Below are 24,275 nucleotides of genomic sequence, written 5' to 3' on the forward strand. Positions count from 1 at the left end.
AGTAAAACTTGTAGATAACAGATGAGAGGGAATGATAGATAACTCAAAACAACTCAGACAAATGTCTTGTTTGGATTAAACGAGAGTAGAAAATGAAAGAGAAAGAGAGGGCAATAAACTTGTCTCGATTAAAGAAAAGAAAGTAGAAATGAGTTGAAAAAATGAGTATATATATTTAGTATTAGTATTGATCTGCCAAACCAGATCCTGGGTACCCTGCACATGTTAATCTACCAATCATGAAAAATTTCTAGTCTCTATCTAAACATTGGGAGCCACCTGCAGACACCAGGAAACTAAGCCATGCTAGTCTTGCAACTGGAAAAAAATCTTCACTATATTTATCAAGGTGCAAGAACTTATGTAGGGTTTATACAGATAGACCTCGCAAACAGAACAAGCAATGCAATAATATTACCTGGATATAATGTAGCAACCTGAAAAAGTAAATATGCACTAATTATAAGTCTATTGCCATGCCTTTCTAGAATATTAACGAGCCTGACATTCATTGACTAGCAACAGCTAATCAGATATGAAATTGCTTCAGTCCTCTTTCAAGCACACACGACAAATTAGAAATACAAACTACAAGAGCAAACATAGTATTTCACTCCAAGACTGATGAAAAAACGCATACATTGCAACAAGTGTGATTTGGTAAGGTTAGAATATGTATATTATTCAACTGAGAAAGAAAAAAAAGTAATATATTATTACTGCTGGGTGAAAAAAAAAGGAAAGAATTATAGCAACACCCAGTCAACAAAAAGTTTTCAGAGCCATGGGTATCACATCGTATGCTCTATATCCAGTAATTAGCTCCCAGAGCACTACCCCAGAAATGTAAATATCAGGTCTCATCGTTAATTTCCCACTAGTGGCATATTCAGGGGTATTATAACATTGTCTTCACATGATCCCAGTGGCAACATATGATTAGCCCCAAGTTGTGCCAAATATTATAAGCTCAAAATCATAAATATTGCAGCAAACTGTCACTCTCCTCATTCAGAGTTCTTTCTGAGCTCAGTCTTGTATCAACTGTGTCGTGGCAACTTCAGCACATAAGTTTACAGCGCTTCAAATTTGTGATAATCTCCATAACGCCAGCCATTAGTCATGGTTCTAGAAAGGCCATAAAAAAACCATTAATAATTGGCTGACATCTCAGTTTGAAAACTAAATTTTCTTAGATAAAAGAAAAAATAGAGGGCAAAGAGGAGGATACATCCTTCTAAAACATGCCAAAAATGAAGAAAGGTTTCCAGCATTACAGAAAATATAGTCTTCAATCCCTCTCGCAGGGTCTAAGAATCTATGTTGATGATACAGCCATCTATATCCAATTATCTAAAGGCATTATGATGTCAAGAATCTTCGGAGTAGTCAGGAGATCAACTTAATAAATAGCTTCAATCAGTACAACGCTGAAAATTAGGCCAACAGACAATTGTGATTAAATCTGTATGCATCACTTCAGATTAAATCTTAGTTATGTATGGTTTGGTTTCCATCCATTTCATTACATTATCATTTTTACTGTCAGTGTTACGTATGAATCACTCCATTGGATAATGTTGAAAACTGACAGGGATGGACAAAGATAAATTATGCGTTACATTGTTACTTATATAGTAATATGAAAGAAGACAGACAGCACAATTTTGTAAGAGACTAATGGTAATAAGAGGAAAATGAGCAAGTAAATTCAACATTAGCAACATCAACACAATCTGGTTTGCCAATTAGGTGCAGCTGGTCAGATGAGCAGGCCAGCGACCAAAAAATAGTGATGTTGGAACTGCTATAAGCTTAAAAATTATATATATCACTATGTCAAAACATGGTGTTACTCCAGTGCAAATGAAACTCATTTTTTGAAGGAAATATATCTCATATTCTAAATCTATGCAAGATGTTGAAATCATTAACATGTTATTTGGACTAAATATACATGATGTGTCCACTTATGAAGGTGACATGTTTTGGAAGCAAAACAGTGGTACAATGTCATATGGAATACCTGCATCTGAAGAATCAATTCCCGCACTAGCTCAGTAACAATCATTTCAAGATAACCGCATGCCTGATTGACTTCACCAGCAGCATGCCCAAATTCAAATAGAAATTCAACCCAACTTTAGATTTGTGCATTCAAACTCAAACTGGATCCTCCATCTCAGGATAGCCCCTGCGAGCCATAACAGGTTTCACCTTCATCATTTGCCTATACCTATTCCATATGCCATCCTTTATTCTCTTGTGTACCCCACCCTCCTCCAACAACAAGCCACACTCCCCGGCAGCGCGAAGCGCATCACAAACCAACCCATAAGTATACTCTCTGGGCACGGATCCGCTATCAACCAACTCAACAAGAAACCCCCAAGCCTCAACAACCCTCCCAGCTTCACAAAGCGCGTGAATGATGGGAGTATACGAACTCGAACCGGGAACCCCATACCCCAACCTCTGCATTTCCCTCAACATCTCAACAGCCTTGTCAATCTCATTCACAACACTATAGTACCTTATGAAAGACCCATAAGTAACATGGTTCGGAACAACACCCCTTGTCTTCATATCATCCAACAACTCCAAAGCCCTCTCCACGCGCCACGTCTTACAGCACCCATCAATTAGGGCATTGTAAGTCACAACATCGGGAACCAACCCTTTGAAAAGCAACGACCGGAAGAGACGCCCGGCCTCGTAAATCCTCCGGCGCGTGGCCTTCCGGCAGCCGGTGAGCCTGCCGTGGCGGCAGTAAGAGCTAATGAGAATCGTGTAGGTGAAGGTGTCCGGCGGGCACTGGAAACCAGGAAGCTCCATTTGCTGGAGAAGGGAACGCGCCTTCGTGAAGTTCCCCACGCAGCAGAGCGCGTGGATCAGCGCGTTGTAGGAGTGGGTATCGGGTTTGCAGCGGAACTGTTTCATTCGGTGGAAGGTGAGCAAGGCTTCGTCGGCGAGGCCTTGTTCTCCGAGGAGTTTGATGACGCACGTGACGGTGGCGGTGGTCACGTGAGGGTACTGTTTGAGGAAGTTCCAGAGGGGCTTGATTGTGCTGGCGCGGGCGAGGAGGCAGGCCAGCTCGCGGCACGTGGCTTCGGAATGGGAAAAGGCGAAGCGGGCTTCCACCCAGCGGAAGAACTCGAGGGCCTTTAGTGGGCCGAGGTGGACCTTGTAGGGGTCTTGGTGGGCGGCGGGGCCCAAGACAAGGGTGTTGTTGCGGAGCTTGTGGTGTTCGAGGTTGAGGTTGCGCTGCCGCAGCGGGGTGCGGTGGCGGAAGCCGCTCTGGCGACCGATGGAGCGAGGTGATTGGAGGGTATAGCGGGAGATGGAGCGGAGAACCTCCGTGACGGCGTCATTTGTCCACGGCGCACCTGACGGTGATGGTTGTGGTGGGTGCGCGTCGAATGGAAGGTCTTTGATTACCAAGACCAGTACTTGGTTGGCAAGGTGTCTGTGAAAATGACGCACAGGGTTTGTTATTACCATTTAGGTTTTGCAGGTATTGCAATTTGCACAGTTTGCTCACTTCAGCAGGAAAAATAAAAGCAGAGGCCAATGAAATCATAAAATAGGAAAAAAAATATAATAAAATTGGACAATTATTTTCAATTTTATCAGATAGACAACACTTTTATTCCTTTTGCCAACTTACTTAAATGTATATATTTATACAATGTGGGGCTTAGTGATAAACTACTAACTGAAGCTAAAACAAAATAAAAGCTTAAAATCTAGTATCATAACTAGCAGTTAGAGGAACAAACTAAAGAATGTTCTGCTAAGTTCTTTGCCAAACACAAACAACATGCTTCTAGAGTCGATAGTGAGGAAGGGATCTTTTGGCTTCATGACCTGCACAGATCCTATTCCGATATTTCAACCTGCATTTTTATTAGTTTTAGTTATTATTTTTTAGTCTTTTCTTAAATTATGTTTTACCAACAAATTATGCAGAGGTTGTACACTCATACACCTTATGACTGTTCTCTTGCTTTTATTTCACATATTGTTTCTCTTTTTATCTAGTTTGCCATTTAACTTTATTTTTCAAATTTTCTATTTCTTATTTCTGTTTGTTTGTTTAGTTCTGATTTAAAATTATAAGTGTAGAAGAGAAAAAAAATAAAAATCTAAAGTTGTTTCGTTAGAGTAAAATAGAATAAATAAGTGATGAAAATACAAGAGTGTATGCATTTTATTTGAAAGGAATAAAAATTATATCTTTTACCATTCATCTTTTTATTCCTATGTTTTTTTTTTCTTTGGAAATTTTTATTTAGTTGTCAATATATTTTTTTGACACACTATAGTTAAGATAAATTGATAGGTTAATTTACTATTTTATTTTTGAAAAATATATTAATATGTTTAAATACATTAAAAAATGCATTTAATTATATAAGTTTTACCCAGTTAATTTTTGTTTTTAATGGGATAAATTGATAAGATTTTTACTTTAAAATATTAAATTATTTAATTATTATTAATAAAAAATTTATTTGTAAGTATTAATGGTTTAAATTATTATATAGCGTTTATAATTATTTAAGTAAAAAAATATAAAAATTATAATTATTTAAATTATAGTCTTTATATTTTAATAAATTTAAAAAATGGTTGATGGATAGATAACTTATGTCCTACAAAATTGATGGTGTAGTGATGCGTTCTCTATTTAGCCCAATTCACTTTCTTATTTATAACTTTATTATTATTATTATAATAAGTTTACTATTATTATAATAAGTTTACTATTATTATTGTACTGGCCAAACAGGCTCGAATCCTCGGTCCTCAGTTAGATAAAGTTATACCCAGTTCAGCCGGTGACAGGTACGGGTCCAATAACACATTACGAGGTCAACCCAGATGTTTGATAGTATACACAAAGAAGATACTTAAAGTAAAAATAATAAAAGGAATAAGCGAAATTAATTAAAGCGTATATATCTTTAAAAATTGTTCGGAATAATGTGGCATAACATCCGAAAATAAAGATGCACGTTACCAGAATGTTTTATTGTTGAAATTATATTCTTGTTGTTGAGATTATATTCCTGTTGTTGAAACAATATTCTGATTGATGAAAATCGTTGAAGGAATGTTTATAAAAGGGGTTTGAGACCCCGAGTAAAGGGATACTTTTTCTGAATACTTTAAGCTGAAACAAATTTTATAGTTTGAATGCTCTCACTGACTTGATCGTCAGAGTCTGATCAACAAGTAGAGCCCCCTTTGTCCAAAAGATCAGCATCTCGGAGCATCACGAGGAGACAAGTCAAAGTGAATCTCATCTCGGAGATCGATTCATCGTAAACATAAGCAGAAAATTCCACTGCCCATTATTTAATCATTCCACAGACTGCCTGAATTCGGGTGGTCGCTTGCACCCCGAGTTAGGTCGTCTTACCTTGGCTTGAGCCAAACAACATTAGTCATAGCAAATCAAACTGCATAGCGTCTGAACTCGGGTGGTCATACTGACACCGGGTTAGGTTGTCTTACCTGACAATAGATAATCAATTTATATACAGGGCGCCTACTCGGATAATCTTACCGAGACAGGTCGTCTTACCTGACAATGGATAATCAATTTATACACAGGCTCCTACTCAGATAATCTTACCGAGATAGGTCGTCTTATCTGACAATGGGTAATCAATTTACACATAGGGTGCCTACTTATATAATCTTACCAAGACAGGTTGTTTTACTTGACAATGGATAATCAATTTACACACAGAGCGCCTACTCGGATAATCTTATCGAGACAGGTCTGTTGAACAAGATGCTTTGATGTCTCCAAATCCAAGTGGAAATCTTGAAGACCTTGCTGCTGTGTGTGTAGTTGTTTGAAACTTCTTAATTAACTCCTTAAGATGATCCAAGTTCATTTGAATCTTTAACCTTTTGAAAAGATAGGTTTTCTAAAAGGAAATGAAATTTCAACAGGTTGAAATTTCGAATCAACAGGTTGAAATTTCGAATCAACAGGTTGAAATTTCGAATCAACAGGTTGTTTGATACTTAGTGGATTTTAAAATGATTTGGAAAAGCTTTGCCTTTGCCTTTGTTGTCAAACAAAAATCAATCGATTGTTTCGATAAATCAATCGATTGTTTTTCTGAAAACCTTAACAAAATTTTGTTAAGTGTTTTTTCTGTTTTAAATTATTCCAACAGGTTTTGATTCTTTGTTTTAACTGTTTTAACCATTTGATTGAAAGATAAAAAAGTTGTTTTACGCTCCTATGCATTAACTAAGTGAGAGAGATCAATCAAAAATAGTTTTCAAGTTTTCAAAAGGCTTTTGGATCATCTCAAGTGTGGCATAAGATTGGGTCTTGTATTTTGAACTTTGATCTTGTGATTTACCTAGGTGTATTCTATTCCCTTCTTTTTTTATAATTGTATTTTTGTACTTGTGTTCCCAAGAAGGGTTGTGTTCTTGAGGGGATCAAGATCAACATTCTTGGTGTGGTTTTTGCCAAGGAGTGGTGTGTGTTCTTGAGGGGTTCGAGATCATCACTCTTGGTGTGTGTAACTTGTAATCCAGGGTTGATTACATAGTGAATTCTCAGTGGTTTCTGAGGACTGGATGTAGCTCTTGGTTAAAAGTGAACTAGTATAAACATTCTGTGTGAATCTCTCTATCCCTACACTCTTTAATCTGTTTTAACTTTGTTTTTATAAACTGCTGATAAAAACAACTGATTGTTTCGTAAAAAGAACAGGCTGATTTTCAGTAATCATATTAAAAATAGTTTTTTAATTAGCTAAACAGTTTTATAATTGATTAATTCTCTATTGTCTTTCACTAGCTCTTGGTTAAGAGTGAACCGGTATAAACATTCTGTGTGAATCTCTTTATCCTTACACTCTCTTTAAACTGCTTTAACTTTGTTTTTATAAACTGCTTTAACTTTGTTTTTACAAACTTTTTTAACTTTGTTTTTATAAACTGTTGATAAAAACAACCGATTGTTTCGTAAAAACAACAGGTTGATTTTCTGCAATCATATTAAAAAAAGTTTTCTAATTAGCTAAACAATTTTCTAATTGATTAATTCTCCATTTTCTTTCACTCTACCTTCAAAGTTTGCAAAAATCTTTCATAAACAATTCACCCCCCTCTTGTTTAAGGCCTATAATTCTAACAAGGTTGTCTTACCTGACAATGTGTAATCAATTTACACACAGGACGCCTACTCGGATAATCTTACCGAGATAGGTCATCTTACCTAACAATAGATAATCAATTTACACACAGGACGCGTACTCGGATAATCTTATCAAGACAGGTCGTCTTACCCGACATGTGCTAACTCTAAACAAATAAACAAAACTAATGCATCATCTTTCAAGAACAAACTTATCATTAGATGACCTCGTTAAAAAACCCCTTCAAGGGAAAAAGAGCATCACCTTTATCATCACATTGTTCAACAAGAAAGCATTAAATCAAAATATCTTAGCTAAAATACAACTTGAGATTGGTCGCGTTCCACATTCGAGGAATGGCTCCCCCTCTAGAGTTTTTAGCTTGTACGCTCCATTCCCGAGCACCTCGACTACGTGAAATGGGTCAGTCCACTTTGGAGATAACTTGTTCTCTAGTTGGTAGGGTGGGCCTTTTTGCATCACCAAGTCGGCAACCTGGAACTGCCGAGGTCTCGTCTTGGTCTTTTACCTCAACTCCACCCTTCTCTTTAGAGCCTCTGAGTTAATGCAGGCATGTTCCCGTACTTCGCCTACCAAATCCAAGTTCACCTTCCTTCCTTCGTTAGACTCTTCAATAACAAAGTACTGGAATCGATGAGAGCTCTCTTGGATTTCTACTGGTACCATGGCATCTGACCCATATACCAAACTGAAAGGTGTATCCCTTGTTGATGACTGAGGTGTGGTGTGATAAGCCCACTGAATCAGAGGAACTTCTTCTGACCAAATTCCTTTGGCCTTCTCTAACCTCCTCTTCAACCCTCTAAGCAAGACTCAACTTGGCCATTTGTTTGAGGATGTTCTACTGAGGCGAATATCTACTTTATGCCCAACTCCGAGAACAACTTACACAATTGTTGACTAGCAAATTGGGTTTCGTTGTTAGACACTAGGTGTCTAGGAATCCCAAAACGGCATAAAATATTCTTTCACACAAAATGTTGCATCTTGTGAGCAATTATTTGTGTGACTGGCTTGGCTTCAATCCACTTGGTGAAGTATTCAATGACCACTATGAGGTACTTCATCTAACCTATTGCCAAAGGAAAAGGACCTAGGATGTATTCCCCAGGTATGGAAAGCCACGGGCTATAAATTGACCGCAAATCCTCAGATGGTGCGTGATGCCAATCAACATGCTTCTGGAACTGCTCAAATCATTGTGCATGCTTCACAGAATCCTCCTTCATAGTCGGCCAATAATACCCAACTCGAATGACCTTCAACGAAAGGGCTCTTCCTCCGATATGGCTTTCACAAATGCCTTCATGAAGCTCCTCCATGATACGAGTGCACTAATCCCCACTTAAGCAAGTGAGGATTGGGTGGGTATAACCATAACGGAACAACTTGCCATCTATCAAGGTATACTTCCCCGCATTCCTCTTAACTGCCTTGGCCTCTATAGGTTTTGCAGGATGCATCCCATCAGCTAGGTAATGTTGTTAAGGGGTTAGCCATGTCTCTGTGGTGTCGGCCTGTAAGACCTCAAGAAACTCATCTCTCAACAACCCATAAGTGGTTACCCTGGGAACTTTCAAGGTCTGCTGAGTCAACGACCAATGCCTTCTTCCTTTTCATGGGCTTACCCCTAAGATCTCCATGTGACTGACCTTGATGGTCCCCTTTCAGCGGTCCTCGGTGACTTCAAGGTCTGTTGAATGATTGACCTCTATTGACCTCCCTTCCCCGAGCTTGCTAGTTTGGACAGCAGGTCTGCTCGGGAGTTCTGCTCTCTAAGGACATGAACAAGCTCAAACGTAGAGAAATCTGCTTTCAAAAGCATGGCATACCTGCGATATGAGGCTAACTGCGGATCCTTGGCCTGGTACTCACTCGTGACTTGCCCAGTAATAAGCAACGAGTCACTCTTCACCAACAAACTCTGAGCACCCAACTCCTTGGCTAGCAACGTCCCTGCTATCAAGGCCTCATACTCAACTTGGTTGTTGTTGGCTTTGAAAGCAAACCTCAAGGCTTGCTCGATTAACAAACCACTTGCCCTTCTAAAATGACCCCAATCCCGCTTCCCTGTTGATTGGAGGATCCATCTACCGAAAGGACCCACTAGAAGTCATTGGGATTAGGTTGTTGACCTTCAGATGAAAGCTCTACTATGAAGTCAGCATACACCTGCCCCTTAATTGGCCCTTGAGGCTCATACTATATATCAAACTATGACAATTCAACTGCCCAGCAGACCATTCGACTTGCTATGTTGGGATTTTGGAGGACTTTGTGAATGGGCAGGTTAGTCATCACAATCACAATGAAGCTCTGAAAGTAGTGGCGGAGTCGTCGAGCTATGAATACCATAACTAAGACAGCCTTGTCAATGGCCTGGTACCGTGTCTCTTGTCCCTGCAACACGTTACTCACAAAGTAGATCGGCTTCTAGACCTTGTCTTGATCTTGCACAATGACCGAGTTGATCGCCCGATCTATGATCGCAAAATAAAGATGAATGGGGGTACCTGAAAGCGGTTTACCAAGAATAGGGTGACTAGCCAAGTACTCTTTCAACTTGGTGAAAGCTTCTTTACACTCACCAGTCCACACAAGTCGGTTGTTCTTCTTGAGGCATTAGAAGTATGGGTACCCCTTATCTCCACTAGCCGACAAGAAACGAGAAAGGGCTGCCATGCGTCCAGTTAGCTGTTGGACCTCCTTCCCGTTGGCAGGGCTCCTCATTCCTATGATGGCAACACATTTGTCGGGGTTCGCCTCTATAACCCTTTTAGTTAGCAAACACCCCAGGAACTTCCCTACTTCTACCCCGAGCACATACTTCTCTGGATTCAACTTCAAATTATACTTAGCTATTGTCGTGAATAGCTCCTCTATGTCACCAATATACTGGTCTTTCTCTTCTGATGTGACGACCATGTTGTCCACATATGGATGTACGTTTCGTCCAAGCATTGGGGCGAGAATCCTGTCCATCAACCTTTGGTAGGTAGCGCCAACATTCTTAAGGCTAAAGGACATGATCTTGTAACAATAGTTAGCGAACTCAGCCATAAAGGCAGTCTTACTTTCATCCCTTGGGTGCATAAGGATCTGGTTATAACCCGAGAATGTGTCTAGGAAGCTCAACAACCGACAACCTGAGGCGTTGTCCACCAAGGAGTCTATGCTTGGAAGGGATAAGAATCCTTGGGACAAGCCTTGTTTAGGTCGGTGAAGTCGATGCACATCCTCCACTTCGCGTTGACCTTCTGTACCAACACAACATTTGCCAACCACTCAGGGTATTGAATTTCCCTTATGTGGTCAGCCTTCAAAAGCTTCTGAGTCTCTTCTCTAATGATGAGACGCTTATCCTCGTTGAACTTTCTCCTCCTCTGAACCACTGGTCTCACCTTTTCATCCATAGTAAGCATATGGCATAAAAAATTTGGGTCTATCCAAGGCATGTTCGCAGATGACCACGCGAAAGCATCCTTGTGTTTTGATATGACCTCAGCTATCTTATCTTGCAAGTCTTTGCATATCGAGGTAACGAGCTTGAACTTCTTTCCTTCTATCTCCCTTTCCTAAACTTCACTGACAGGTCCAGGTCGCCTTTCATTGGCGACTTCAGCTTTTGCGATCCATTCTGGCTCTCTTGCCTGAACATTGATTGCGTAGGTTCCTCACCTATTTTTCAAGCTACTCTCATAGCATTTCCGTGACATTTTCTGATCAGACCTGATGGTAATTACTCCCCCTTCAAGAGAAGGAAGCTTCATCTTCATGTGGGTCATTGAGGCTACCGCACCCAAACTGTTCAAGGAAGGGGTCCCCAACAACAAATTATAGGCTGAAGATGCATTAACTACAATGTACCTTACAGTAATCGTCCTAGTCGAGGTGTCATCAGAAAAATTTGTTCTTAGCTTGATGTACCTTCGCACTTCCACCTGATCTCCCACGAAGCCAACCAAGCACCTATCGTGCGACCTCAGCTGGTCAGGAGATAACTGCAAACTCTTGAACGTTGACCAGAACATCACATCAGCCGAGCTCCCCTGGTCAATGAGAACTTTGTGCACCTTCCTTCCCATGGTGACAACAGATATCACCACTGGATCATCCTTGTGAGGAACCACATCTTCCTTGTCAGAGCTCGTGAAGCAGAAAACAGGATCTGGTGGATAGTCAGATCTCCTCACTTCTAGGGACATCACTGCCAACTCCCCTCTAGCCTTCGTCTTGGGCTCATTTCTATTGGTTGCGTATGGAGCGTATCTCGAGTTCATTTTCTTTTCGACCGAGGTTCGTTAACCCTCAAAGGTCGATCTTGGCTACTCTCTTTAGGCTTAGGCTACCTTGAAAACGAGTTGTCGTGCTTCGTGGCCACAACGTCATCCGCATTGATATGGGCAACAACCCGTTGTCATATCTCAGAGAATGTCTCCATCGGATTTCTGATCAATGAATCGTTGAACAGTCATGTCGCGATCCCTTGTTCGAAAGTGGTGACCATCACATCTTCATCATGGGTTTGGAGTCTTACCGTAAGTGCCCATAATCTGTTCAAGTAATCCTTCAACGACTCCCTCTCCCTCAGTCTCACATTGAATAGGTCATACAACATTGGACGCTTGACCTGGTTGGCATAGAATTGTTCTCTAAGCAGTCTAGAGAACTGCTCAAAAGAGGTGATGTAGCCATCAGGAAGCCCACTGAATCACTGTAGGGTTATACCAGTGAATGTGCTCATGAACATCTTGCACTGAATAACATTTGTTCCTTCGGAAATAATCATATGGGCATTGAACGTCGTGAGATGATTTTCAGGGTCCTCCACCCCTGTGAAAACAATCTTGGGCGTGATGTAGTGCGGTGACACAAGCTCATCCATGATCGCTTGTGAAAATGGCTTGGGACGATCTCTCAAGGAAAAATTTAACCCTTGCTTCCTTGTAGAACATCGGTCACGCTGATATAAAGTCTTGCGCAAGTCCTTGTTGGTCTTGCGCAATTCCTCGTTGGTCTTGCGCAATGCCTCATTTGTTACCTGCAGAGCCCTCATGGTCGCCATGAGTTGCTGTAAGGTGGGGGCATCACTTCCTTCGGATCCCAATGGTTTCTGTCTGGTGTTTTGCATTTCTTCAGAAAGCTCGAACACGAATGTGGATGGGATCAGGTTTTAACGGGCCCCACGGTGGGCACCAAATGTTCTCGACGGTTGACTTTCTCGCACAGTTGACTTGAGAGGAAAGCTCCTCTCCTAACCTGTCTCTTATAGATTCTGTTTCGCGTCTTCTCGTCGCACTGGAATGTGGCTCTGTTGGGACAGAGAGAGCTCTACCTATTGATCGCACTCTGACGATCAAGTCAGTGAGAGCTTGAGACCCCGAGTAAAGATATGTTTTTCTGAATAGTTTAGACTGAAGCAATTTAATAGTTTGAATGCTCTCATTGACTTGATTGTCGGAGTGTGATCAACAGGTAGAACCCCCTTTGTCCAAGTGGAGACCAGTTAAAGCATAGCTCAACTCGAAGACCGACCGAAGTCAGCCGACTAGAACAAATCCATTAAAACTTTAAATAATAGATTTAGCGTGAAATTTGAGAAAATAAATTTTAGAATGACATAATCAATTATTTGAAACTTTAGAAAATAATTTTGCAACTATATAATTAATTATTACATAATTGATTATTACAAAATCAATATAAAATAACTACTACTCAATTTTTAATAATTAGTTATGAATAAATATTTAATTATAAATTTATCATAATAATCAAAATGATCGTGAACAATAATCATAATTTATTAATCTTATCACATCCAATCTTTATCACATCAATATATATTACCTTTTCCTTTTCCAACGTTATTAAATTATTTTCATAAATTCGCTTTCCTCCATTGTTTTGAATGCATTTATTTTTTATTATCATGCACATTAATTGCTTTCATTTTGAAGATAACATTCAACCGTTAAAGAAATTCAAAATTGTTCAACAGCAGTTTCTGAAACAACTAAATAGACAATTATTGTATGATCAATTAAAAATAGTGTAAGTGAGATAAAACTTAGATTCAACACCTCAATTATTACTTATGCCATTTTTCAGTCAAATTTGAAAATTCCCACCATAAGTATTGTTTATACTATTTTTCAATCAAATTTGATTACTTAATTTTAACACAAATTGACATTTACCTAATCCTAACTATTAACTCTAAATCTAATAGAAGAACATTACAAACCGGAATGGATTTAAGTTTTAGTATTTAAATAATCCCTTTTCAACAACTAATTCAGATTTAAACTTAATGATTTAACATCCATTGATAGATAATTGGATGAAAAGAATAATAAAAAGTGTGTTCCAAGCCATGGATTGTATTTGTAACAGAAACATTATGGAATTATACATGGTACGCAATCTTCCTAGTTAAAAGTAGAATGGCAATAGCACTAGAGTGGTAAGAAAGAGTGAAGATTTATGTCTCATTAAGTTTCTCATCCTAACACAACAACTACATTTAACTGAAGCATCAAGATAAGTTAGCAAGAACAATTCCGCTTGATCCAATCATTGATTTCCTCCAGGATATTTCATGTGACTAGCCTTCAGCCACCCACAGATAGAGAGCTGCAGCAACTTTCACAGGTGGAAAGGCTAATCAATTGCATAATACAATTTGAAGCAAAGCAAAGCAAAGCTCACTCTCAGAACACCAAACAATTTCTTCTTAGAAGCAGAATGCCTAAAAAACACTAACAACCCCACATTGCACATGATTTTGATGTAGACTGACCACATGAACAGTGTAATATTTTCTTCTATCATGACTGTAAAATCAAATCTTCCAGGTCTAGGTCCCTTGGGCCATGCCATTTGGCTACACTACACATGACGATTATCTTGTGTCAAACTACTACTGCTGTTTCCACCCACACGGTTTGGTTCCCCTACCCTGGCTGCCAAAGCCAAAACTTCAGGGGACATTTCCCAGCTTCCACTTTTTCTTCCCCAGCTAGATCGCCTAGGATGCATTCCGGCACGGTCTGTGTCATCAACTGTGGTCCTCATTTCAGGAGACAATTCACCATCCTTTACATTCACACGATCATTGCTTAATCCAGCTTCAGAATCATCAATTCCAGCACCCATCTCCCATACTGTTTTTCTTCCCATCTCTATGTCCTCCCCAACTTTCCCCATGTTTTGGTTCATATAGCTTCCACCCACTGATCGAGTAGGTAATGCTGGTTCTTTTGGCACTGTTGCCCTGAACTTGTTCTTTGACAGGGGAATGCTGATGCAGAATATCTCTTTGAAATTATTCAACACTCCTTTGTTATATGGATTGGCTCGCCGATCATATCGGTATCTGAAGTTTTCATAAGTAGTCTGCAAGAGCAAAAGGGCCAATATCATGCTGTATAATCGGAAAAGCTAGCTTACATCTAAAGCATGTGGATTCAAAAGAGCAGTGCTTACCTGATTGGTACTGATCAAATATAAGTGGAAGGCGGTGAGGCCGCCCACAAACCACATTGATATAAAGGTGTAAATTATTAACACTATGGAGGCTGGAGTTTTTATCATTGCCTTCCAAATTGTTGTCTCTTCTGCCGCCATAATTCTTATAATATAGACCCAGCAAAACGCAAAAACATATATACAGAGTAGCGTAGTTGAGAAGACAAACATGAAGAAGAACCGATAATTACGCTGCATAACAATGTGCAAACAATTAAGATACAAAATGCATATTCAAGAATGACAAAGCAATGGTGACTGAAAAGTAATCTCAAGACAAAAAAAATAATTAACACAAATGCAAGCAATGCTACTTAATAAACTTGAAAGTAAAATTAAACTTAAAATTCAAAACTACAAGAAAGCTAGATTGAATTTAATAAATTTATAAAACGAGTTTTCTCAGGAGAAACCCTGTATAAAATGAAATTATTATGAACAATTTCAACAAGTTCAAAGCTGACTCAGAAAAGTCTGTCACAATTAATAACGAGATCAAGCTCTTCTTCCCCCAAAACATTCTGGGCATAATAAAAAAAGAAACACTTGGGAGACAGAAGATCCAACTTACCAGTCCAATACACTGTCCAACCCAAGGACAGTGATGATCAAACCGTTCCACACAATTATTACAAATGGAGCAGTGTGAGCATCGAGGAGGTCTGTAGAGCATGCAAGTATCGCAATACTTGACCTTAATAGGGATGCCATTGACCTCAACCTCCTTAAAGCGAGGCAACCGCAATTGAGGAGTCTGACCTGCACTAACATCTAGATTACTGTCCAAACCTTCTGGCTCCGGAGGATGTGCATTGCGTGGAATTATGCCTGGATCTCGACCAGATGTTAACAAAAGAAGAACTAAGACCTGAAAATATTGTAGCATCAGCATAGGGTTGGAGAGAGAGAACATATTATGGGTGCAAACTTCGGTAAATTGGTGATATTCCTCTATCATATGACATAAGCACCAAACAATAAATAAGAAATAAACAAGAAGTTGATAGCTGAAAATAAAGCATATCATTTTGGCAACCAACTAATAAGCCAGACACGAACATAAAGAACTAACATCTAGGTGTAGGCGTGTAGCATAACAAAATTCACCTTTCAAAATAAATTCTTCACATGTATGAAATACAATTTTCAACTAACAAAAACTGCTGTCTGAACTAATTTTAGTCCTTCAAATGCTATATTTCATTATAGCCTCCAGGAAGTTCAAGTTTGATATGTCACTGGATACTAGAGATGGTTCACCCAAACATTAATCAAACAAAGATAAAATAGCATAACCCAACTGTACTATCACATGCTACCTTGCATTGCATAAAATGAATACCGTCAGAGCCAACTGCATTAATCCTACAAGATCTATCCACATTGGCTCCCTAAATCCTGTAGTTATAATTTTCCAGACACAAGTCATTTATAACCATGTAGAGTTGTAGAAGTATTATGGCATTACCATTGCGAACCACAGTCTAAACTATATAATCAAGTCATTGCTGCAAGTACAGTCCACCACCACAAGACTAGACTATATGACAGATTAAACATATTTGTTTTGATAGAATGCCATTATTTTTTATACCAAGTGAATCCCTTTATCTATGCTAGAAAGAAAACACATGAATAAAAAATCACATAAAAGGAAAAGGTGTACGAGCACAAGATTTCTTTTTCATTAAAGTACCCCAAGAAAATGAAGAAACTTGGAAACCAAAAACTGCCTCCAAAAATCTTTTATTTAAATAGCAATTCACGCAGGTCATGGCCAGATTACATATGGAGTAGGCTTCTATATCTGTGTGGGCGATCAATCTTTGATGCCCATAGATTGGAGAATTTCTTTGGATGTGTCTATGGAAGAAGCAAGGAGCGCAAAGTTTTATGACAACACTACATATGCTTTCATTTGGTGCCTCTAATTAAAGAGGAACTGTTCCGGGTAAAGAGTCAAATGAGAATTCTCTTCCCTGATAAATGAGAAAGTTTCTCAGAATTTCTTAGTCCTGCCAAAAAAAATTCTTCACCCTTTTTCTTCTAAAGATGCCGTTTTTATAGACAATTCACGTTCTGCAGAGAGCCCTGAAAACAATCAGAAAAATCCGCCTAACAGAAAATGAATGCCTATGTTTTAGGAGCCAGTTGAGAGTTTTTGCGAGAATCTCAATATCATGCTGCGAATATAGCCGAGATTGACGAGGTCCTCAGAGGCCAATCTCTTGGTTAACAACCTAGTAACATGATCACCCCAAAGCCTATCCCTTACTAACAATATGTGATCATTTAGGAACTGATCACATGACCGTCTAGAGACCGTTTTCACCCTCTAATGGAGACATCACCTTATGGGCGACTAGGATGGTACGACCGTCTAATGTCCGATCTTTGGAATCCTGGACGGCACAAGAATATTCAGATATTCAAGGGGAAGTCTCAACCCATAGACTTACAATAAATTAATTTGTTCACACATGATCCAATAGAGTATTATGGGGTGCCTAAGTCCCACATTGACTAGTATAGGAAGCTTGGTAGAGTATTTAGTGCTTGGTTTTTTGCTCTTAATAGCTAGCTTTTGATTTGAGAATGGGTTCGCAAAGTGTTAATAGCCATGAAAAAAGGGTTTGCAAAAGTCTTTTAAAAGATTAATTATTATTATTTGCAACATTAGGAAGGATGTCATTCCCTCCCTTATTAAACTATTGTCTTTGATCTAAAAGAAGGACAACATGACGTTTGACTTAACCATGGACCCAACTTCCTCATTACAATTGGGATTGCCTTAATTGTTAGGATGCATTAGTTCTGCTTGACTATGACTATGCTTTGACTATTTTTTCCAAATGAAAACATGAAGAAGTGAAGATGTTAAAAAGCATGCTGTATTTCATTAACAACTTAACCAAATCAGTTCATTTCAATCAAGTGTGAGAGGTTGAATATAGAGGAATGCTTCTTATGATTCTAATCATAGAAGATTACCAACACAGTTGAATGACAGACAGAGAAAGAAAATATCGTACATGAGAGAAAAAGACTCACATAAACTGTGAACACAACAGCAACAGCCATTATGGATATCCCCCAGTGGTCAGAAAAAGCATCCATCAGTTTTCTGGCAACAAAGACACAGAAAAATGCGACAGGAGCAACAATAAGAAAAATTGTCAGCGCCAGTGATCTCACATCTGGTCCAAATATGAACCTTCCCTGAAGAAAAAATTTCTGCAAGAAAATGATCAAAGCAATGAATAAGCACCCTCATAGTCATAACTGAATTGATTCTGTAACATATTTCAAATTTCAATGCAATTAATATTTTTCTATTCTTTATTAAGTATAACAAACAAGCTATAAAATGAAAGTTGAACAATAAGTACATCAAGATTCCACACCTCATGATCAAAGGACAAAAGAAGGTACATCATATGATGTAGAGGCTCAAAGGTTAGTAGGTTTTTTTATGATCAATTTGGAGAGACCATCAGAAAATTGCTGCCTCAATGATTTTCTTATATCTTACACCTATTCTTTGGGTTTGCCTAAGATTAGAGAGAAAAGAGCACAATAGTTCAAAGTATAATGTTTTGATTCATTTTATTTGGTTACTGCTTAAGTATATAATAATCATCCAATATTATAATATTAAATCAAATACTATGACACAGACAGACTTGTTAAAATAACATTAAAAATTATTTACATTAATTTTTTTTTCTTAAAATTTAACAGATCTCCGATGACTTTCTTTCCAAACACATCCTAAAAGTGAAGTGCTTGTGATTCTCCAAAGCATAATTTTAGGAAGGAAGGAAACTGTGAGAAGCAACTAAAACTAGGGAAGCTAGTATTGGATCCGTATCATCTGTAGTTCAAAAACCACTGAATATGGTACAGTTAATAAGAAGACCTAGTAGCTTGTACCCAGGATTTCCTGTACCCATGTTATGCTTTAATATTTTATTTCAAATATATATATATATATATGTGTGTGTGTGTGTGTGTAAGTGAGTAAACATTCTCTACAGTTCTTAAAAATGCAAAAATCTTTGATCCATTCCCATTTTTTTCCGGAGCAAATAAAAGCTTTGGCACACTTTCACTAAGACCGTAACAGTTAAAAAAGCAACACAAAAGTCCAATCAATACTCGGTTCAAACATTGTACTGGAAACAAATGAGCTTAAACCTAACACATTACACATCAATCAAACAAAGGAGACCAGTTGATGTTGTGGTTTTTGGGTTACATTACAATCACTGGTCATTTCATAACACTGCTTCAGAACCTGACACCCATCCACAGAAATCAATCCATTTTCTTTACAATAACGAGTCTCAAAGTCAGCACATATCAACTAGAACCCCCTTCCAAATTATTACACTCCTAGCCCAAAAACCCAACACCAGTACAAATTAAATCCACACAAAGAAAAGACCACAGCAACCACAAATAATAGAAAAGCTACCTAATTTGAGACGCATAAAAGTACTTGCAAAATGGGAAAATTTTCTGACAGCAGAACTGTGACAGCCCTAATTAACAAATTCAACAAGCAATTTCCTTTTCTCAAGAAAAAAACTGTGAAAACTGACGACTTAAATATAGTTGCTTAGGTGATTTTCATGTTGCTCTGAAGTCAGAATCGGAGTTTCACATCTAATCTAATTCATACTGAACTTTAATAAACTTTTATTATGACGATTATCAAGATGAAATGAAATTGTAATCTTTGATTGAAAAACAGCAACACAAGTACTTAAAAGTACTGCATCCAAGTCTTGTTGAAGCAAATAACCAAAAATAAAATCGGAAGTGAAACTTACATTGCTACCCTTCCAAGCTTGATAGACCCGGAAATCTCCGGATCCTGACTCCTGATCGGAGCGCTGCGGCGGCGGCACCACGTACATGTCGTCGAGGCAGGAGTACTCAAAAAATCTCTCTCAGTTGCAGTGATTTCAGAAATTGAGACCCAAAACGGAAAGGCAAATGAGAAAAGGCGAAAACTTGAGGGTCTCTAGTGTCGGATATGGAGGGCCATGGGCAAATCCGGAGACCCTTTTGGACAAAGTTTCCGGCGAGTTCAACGGGTCGGGTCGGTTCAGCGACAAGGCATGAGGGGTTGGTTGGGAGGGAACAAAAGGAGGTGCTGCAGTGCAGTCCAATGCAATGCAGTGCAAGTGAGGGTTCTTCTTTTACTTTTTTCTATTATTTTTTTCTCTCTTTTTCTCTTTCTTCTAATGTGATGATTGTTGAGTGTTGTGAATTGTGATGTGTGTGAGCTGGTTTTGGTGATTAGCACTAGCAATAGGATTCTTCCCTTTTGGACAATTACTGTGTCACTGTATGTGGATAGATGAGGAAATTTAGTACAACTTTCTGAATAATATTTATTTTTAATTATTTCTTTCTTTTAATTATTGGATCAATCAATTCTGAATTTAGCGTTGTCATATTCTCAAGTTTATAATATTTTTATTTCTATAATTTAGTGTTTTTCTCTCCATGTTTGAAATATATTCACACACAAAAATATATATTTTTTAAATCTAATGTTTAGAGTTCAATTTTGATGGGATCATGAACATTACAACTTACTTTGTGAATTTACATTTTGCTAGTACAATCTTGAAATGTTAAAATAGTTACATGGTAGGGTTTCTTCTAGGAAATAAATAAAATATATTATTAGGACCCCATCTCATGAGGTAGGTGATTTTGGTTAGACCACATTGTGATAGGAGGAATGTGGTGTGGCATTGAAGTCCTCTCCTCTCAACTATTCTAATAATAATAATAATAATTATTATTATTATTATTATTATTAATAAAGATAGTGACCCCTTCTTTCATATGTATGTGGCTGGGTGTCTTTCAGGGATATTTGGTAATTTAATTCTATTTTAAATTCAGCCCCCACAAACTCTAATTCTAAACTATTTTTATTTTATAAAATTTATTCTCTCAAAAGTAAATTTCGGACGAACTGATTTCGAAAAATATGTATAGAGTCAAAATGCTCTTACTTTGTTCATCTCTGCTTCCTATGTTTTATTTATTTAGATTGAAAAGAAAATAATATTGAATTAGTAAGGTTTCGATTTCAGTAACTTTTTTTATTAAACGTTAATTATTATTATTGTTATTAAATTAATGAATATTTTATATTAAATACAATTTATAACCATTAATAATGAAAATTAGATATTGTAACGGTTTATTAGTGTGCACTTCTTTTACCTATTTTATTCTTTGCATTTCTATATTTGTTAACCAACCTTTTTTACTTTTTTTTATCTAAGAAACTACCCATATAAATTGAAAGTGTTTTTATCGTATAATTTTAATTACGATTTTAAATAAAAATTAAAATATTTTTTATAATTTTACTTTTTGTTTCGATAGAAATGTACGTGAGTTCCTATCATATAATTACAAAATATAAAAATTATTTTTTATGTAGAATTTTTTTTAACTTTAATATAAATTTTAATAATACTTTTATTATTTTTTTGATTAATTTTTTAATTAATTTTTTAAAATATGTGAGGAACTTATTGTGTAACAAGCGAAATCAGGAAACAATATTATAATATGAAAAGATATAGAAAATGTCACACGTAATCGAAAAAGTAATATGCATATATTATGCACTAATAACAAGAAACATTTACTCTGAATAATACAAGCTAAACGTAAATGTAAAATAATATCTTTGTATTACTATTCGGGAGCTTGGTCTAAGTATTTAGGTTAACATAGTTTTTGGACCAGTTCAGATTTAATGAGTGGCTCATGAGTTCGGCTCAAATGTTTGTAGACATTCGAAAAAGATAATTAAATAGAAAAAATATTTAGATTGGTTATAATATATATGCTAATTAAATATAAATAAAAGTTGTTGGAAATAAAGTAGTTACTATCCAAGAATAAAGGTGCATGTTATTGTTAAGCATCCGAAAATAAAGGTGCACTTAAGCAATATGTTTTTTATGTTATGATTATGTGTTTTTTATTGAGATTATATTCTCCATGATGAAATCTTGCTCTGTTGAGATTGGAGAAAACCGTTGAAGGGATATCTATAAAAGGGGCTTGAGGCCCCTAGTAAAGGTATGTTGTTTCTAAATACTTGAAACTGAAACTGATTTGATATTTGAATGCTCTCACTGACTTGATCGTCGGAGTGTGACCAAGAGGTAGAGCTCCCTTTGTCCCAGTGAAGTGGCACCTTGAAGCAACAATTGGAGACGAAGCAGAAGTGGAGATTGCCCATTCAATCGGCAAGAACATTTGGCGCCCACTGTGGGGCCCGATAAAACCTGATCTCATCGACATTCGTGATTGTGCCTTCCGACGTGATGAGAAACACAAGGCAAGGACCACTGGGATCTGAAGGAAACGATACCCCCGCCTTACAATAACTCATGGATGCCATGAAGGTCCTCCAAAAGGAAAACGAGGAGTACAAACGAGAGCAAGAGCGAATCCAAGAAAAAGTCAAAACCAAGCAGGAGACTACGTTCCACAAACATGACTAGTTCCACCAGGGAACAATCTTTGAAATTGTCAGCGAGAGATAATCCCAAGCCATTCTCGCAGGAAATCATGGATGAGCCCGTGCCACCTCATTATATTACACCTAAAATCGCCTTTTTCACAAGAATAGAGGACCTTGAAAATCATCTCACGGAATTCAATGCTCAAATGATCATCTCTGGAGGATCGGATGTCATCCGATGTAAGATGTCCATGGGCACTTTTACAGGTACAACCCTACAATGGTTGAGCAGGATCCCGGATGCTCAAATCACCTCCTTCCCTCAGTTCTCTAGGATGTTTAGAGAACAGTTCTCGATCAACAAGGTCAAACCCCTGAGGTTGTATGACCTTTTCAACATCAAATAAAGGGAGGGAGAGGTGCTAAAAGATTATCTAAATAGGTTATGGGCGGTTATGGTAAGACTTCAAACACATGATGAAGAGATGATGATCGCCGCTTTCGAACAAGGGATAGCGGTAGGACCGTTTAGTGATTCGTTAATCAGAAATTCAGCAGAGACATTTTCCGAGGTTCGTGAACGAGTTATCACCCACATTGAGATGAAAGAGACCGTACTCAGGAAGAATTACATCTCGCACTCAAGGCAACCTAGGCCTAATGAGAGCAACCTAGATTGGCCCATGCGGGTCAACGAAACCTCCGCCGAGAAGAGAACGGACTCGAGGTACGTACCGTATGTAGCCAAGAAAGATGAGCCCAAGATGAAGGCCAGGGAAGAGTCAACAACTCGACCCAAATTTCGAGTATCCTATAAAGAGCTCCTGAGTATGCCAGGGGTAGCAAACAAGCTAAAGTTTCCCCAGAAGACGGATCGAAGCTTAAGATCACAAAGAGATGCCTGGTGTGAGTTCCATAAAGCATTTGGGCACAACGTCGAACGATGCATAGCCTTGGGTCACCAACTGGCTAGCCTGGTCAAGAAAGGGTTCTTGAAGGAATATCTCGAGGCTAACCAGGAAAAGCCAAAGGGAGAGGTTGCTATCAAGGACCAAGCACATGAGATACCGGTCCATTGAGAGTTGAACACCATCTCAGGAGGATTTTTCGAAGGAGGAAGCTCGACCTCCAAACGTAAACGATACACACAAGCAGTGATGTCTCTGCATACAAGGAGACCTGATCAAGGTTATCAAACTCTAGGGTTAACTCGTAAACCCTTACGAGTTTAAGGGTCAGGTGCAGGTTGCCGAGTCAACTTGGGAGAAAACTCGTTTTTGAGTAAACTCGGAGTTGACTCGGTCAAACTCGCGAGTCTAAGGCCAAGTCACCGAGTTGCACAAAAAAAACCCAAAACAATGTGTTTCGTTCTGATTAGATTAGTTTTTAGGGTTTTTCTTACCTGGCTCCATTCTTCTCACGGTGCCATCTTCTTCCTTGTCGCCATCGCCCAAGCATCTCGTCACACTGCATTGCACTGCTTGTCGCCTCGCATCGCGTCATGCATCCCCGCCGCAATGCATCGTGCTGCGGTGGCTTTTAGGGTTAGGATAGATTGGGTTTTTGATTAGGGTTTGTTAAATTAGGTTGGGGCTTTTAAAAATGGGTTGGGATTTTTTTGGTGATTGGATTTAGGACAGATTGATTTTTTTTAGCTTTTTGGGCAGATTTGTCTTTTTTTAATTTTAGGGCATATATTGGAATTTTTAAAAAAAATTCCCAATCGATTGTTTATTTTTAAAATTTTTGGCACATTGTAAGATGTCTGGAACTGATTCAAATTCAGCATTTCCACCACTACCACCTAAAAGTAAGAATGTGGCTGGAAATAGAACAGATATTGGATGAAAGCGTGGAACTGATGCTTCAGGGAACAGAAAAAAAGATGATGATGAAGATGATCATGAAGATCTTGGAGATGATTTCCTTAGAGGATTAGATGAATGAGACTTTTAAATGATAATGTTTGTGTTGTTTTAGTTATTTTGTTGGTGTATGAACTTCTTTATTTCAATATTATGGAATTGGTATCATGA

At 38.1% G+C, this 24,275-nt stretch overlaps 3 protein-coding genes across 5 annotated transcripts; all 3 read right to left on the reverse strand.

The window, feature by feature from the left end:
* Nucleotides 1-622: 622 nt before the first annotated feature.
* LOC137813662 (Pentatricopeptide repeat (PPR) superfamily protein) lies at nucleotides 623-3,592 on the reverse strand. Of its 3 annotated transcripts, none has more exons than XM_068616036.2 (3): nucleotides 2,027-3,592; nucleotides 1,278-1,430; nucleotides 623-1,128 (listed from the first exon to the last, which is right to left on the reverse strand). In XM_068616036.2, exon 1 carries the CDS (start codon nucleotides 3,499-3,501, stop codon nucleotides 2,164-2,166), a length of 1,338 nt encoding a protein of 445 aa, XP_068472137.1. In that variant the 5' UTR covers nucleotides 3,502-3,592; the 3' UTR covers nucleotides 623-1,128; nucleotides 1,278-1,430; nucleotides 2,027-2,163. The 3 variants fall into 3 exon arrangements, with proteins under 3 accessions (XP_068472137.1, XP_068472138.1, XP_068472139.1); XM_068616037.2 differs by having other exon boundaries at nucleotides 1,232-1,430; XM_068616038.2 differs by lacking the exon at nucleotides 1,278-1,430.
* A 7,278-nt stretch (nucleotides 3,593-10,870) lies between these two features.
* LOC137815566 (uncharacterized) lies at nucleotides 10,871-11,401 on the reverse strand. The gene has a single exon (XM_068618681.1). It carries the CDS (start codon nucleotides 11,399-11,401, stop codon nucleotides 10,871-10,873), a length of 531 nt encoding a protein of 176 aa, XP_068474782.1.
* Nucleotides 11,402-13,499: 2,098 nt separating this feature from the next.
* On the reverse strand, nucleotides 13,500-20,079 carry LOC137813664 (putative protein S-acyltransferase 7). The gene is made up of 5 exons (XM_068616039.1): nucleotides 19,562-20,079; nucleotides 17,778-17,960; nucleotides 15,298-15,594; nucleotides 14,685-14,918; nucleotides 13,500-14,594 (listed from the first exon to the last, which is right to left on the reverse strand). Exons 1-5 carry the CDS (start codon nucleotides 19,646-19,648, stop codon nucleotides 14,088-14,090), a joined length of 1,308 nt encoding a protein of 435 aa, XP_068472140.1. The 5' UTR covers nucleotides 19,649-20,079; the 3' UTR covers nucleotides 13,500-14,087.
* Nucleotides 20,080-24,275: the final 4,196 nt, after the last annotated feature.

Source organism: Phaseolus vulgaris, chromosome 1 (assembly GCF_051622355.1).
Source record: "Phaseolus vulgaris cultivar YP4 chromosome 1, ASM5162235v1, whole genome shotgun sequence".
NCBI lineage: Eukaryota > Viridiplantae > Streptophyta > Magnoliopsida > Fabales > Fabaceae > Phaseolus > Phaseolus vulgaris.

Coding starts and splice junctions, on each gene's coding strand:
- LOC137813664 (XM_068616039.1), bottom strand. CDS start 19,648: ATGTACGTGGTGCCGCCGCCGCAGCGCTCCGATCAGGAGTCAGGATCC. Junction 17,961..19,561: donor AAGCTTGGAAGGGTAGCAAT/GTAAGTTTCACT, acceptor ATTTTCTTGCAG/AAATTTTTTCTTCAGGGAAG. Junction 14,595..14,684: donor ATTTGATCAGTACCAATCAG/GTAAGCACTGCT, acceptor TTGCTCTTGCAG/ACTACTTATGAAAACTTCAG.
- LOC137813662 (XM_068616038.2), bottom strand. CDS start 3,501: ATGGTAATAACAAACCCTGTGCGTCATTTTCACAGACACCTTGCCAAC.
- LOC137815566 (XM_068618681.1), bottom strand. CDS start 11,401: ATGTCCCTAGAAGTGAGGAGATCTGACTATCCACCAGATCCTGTTTTC.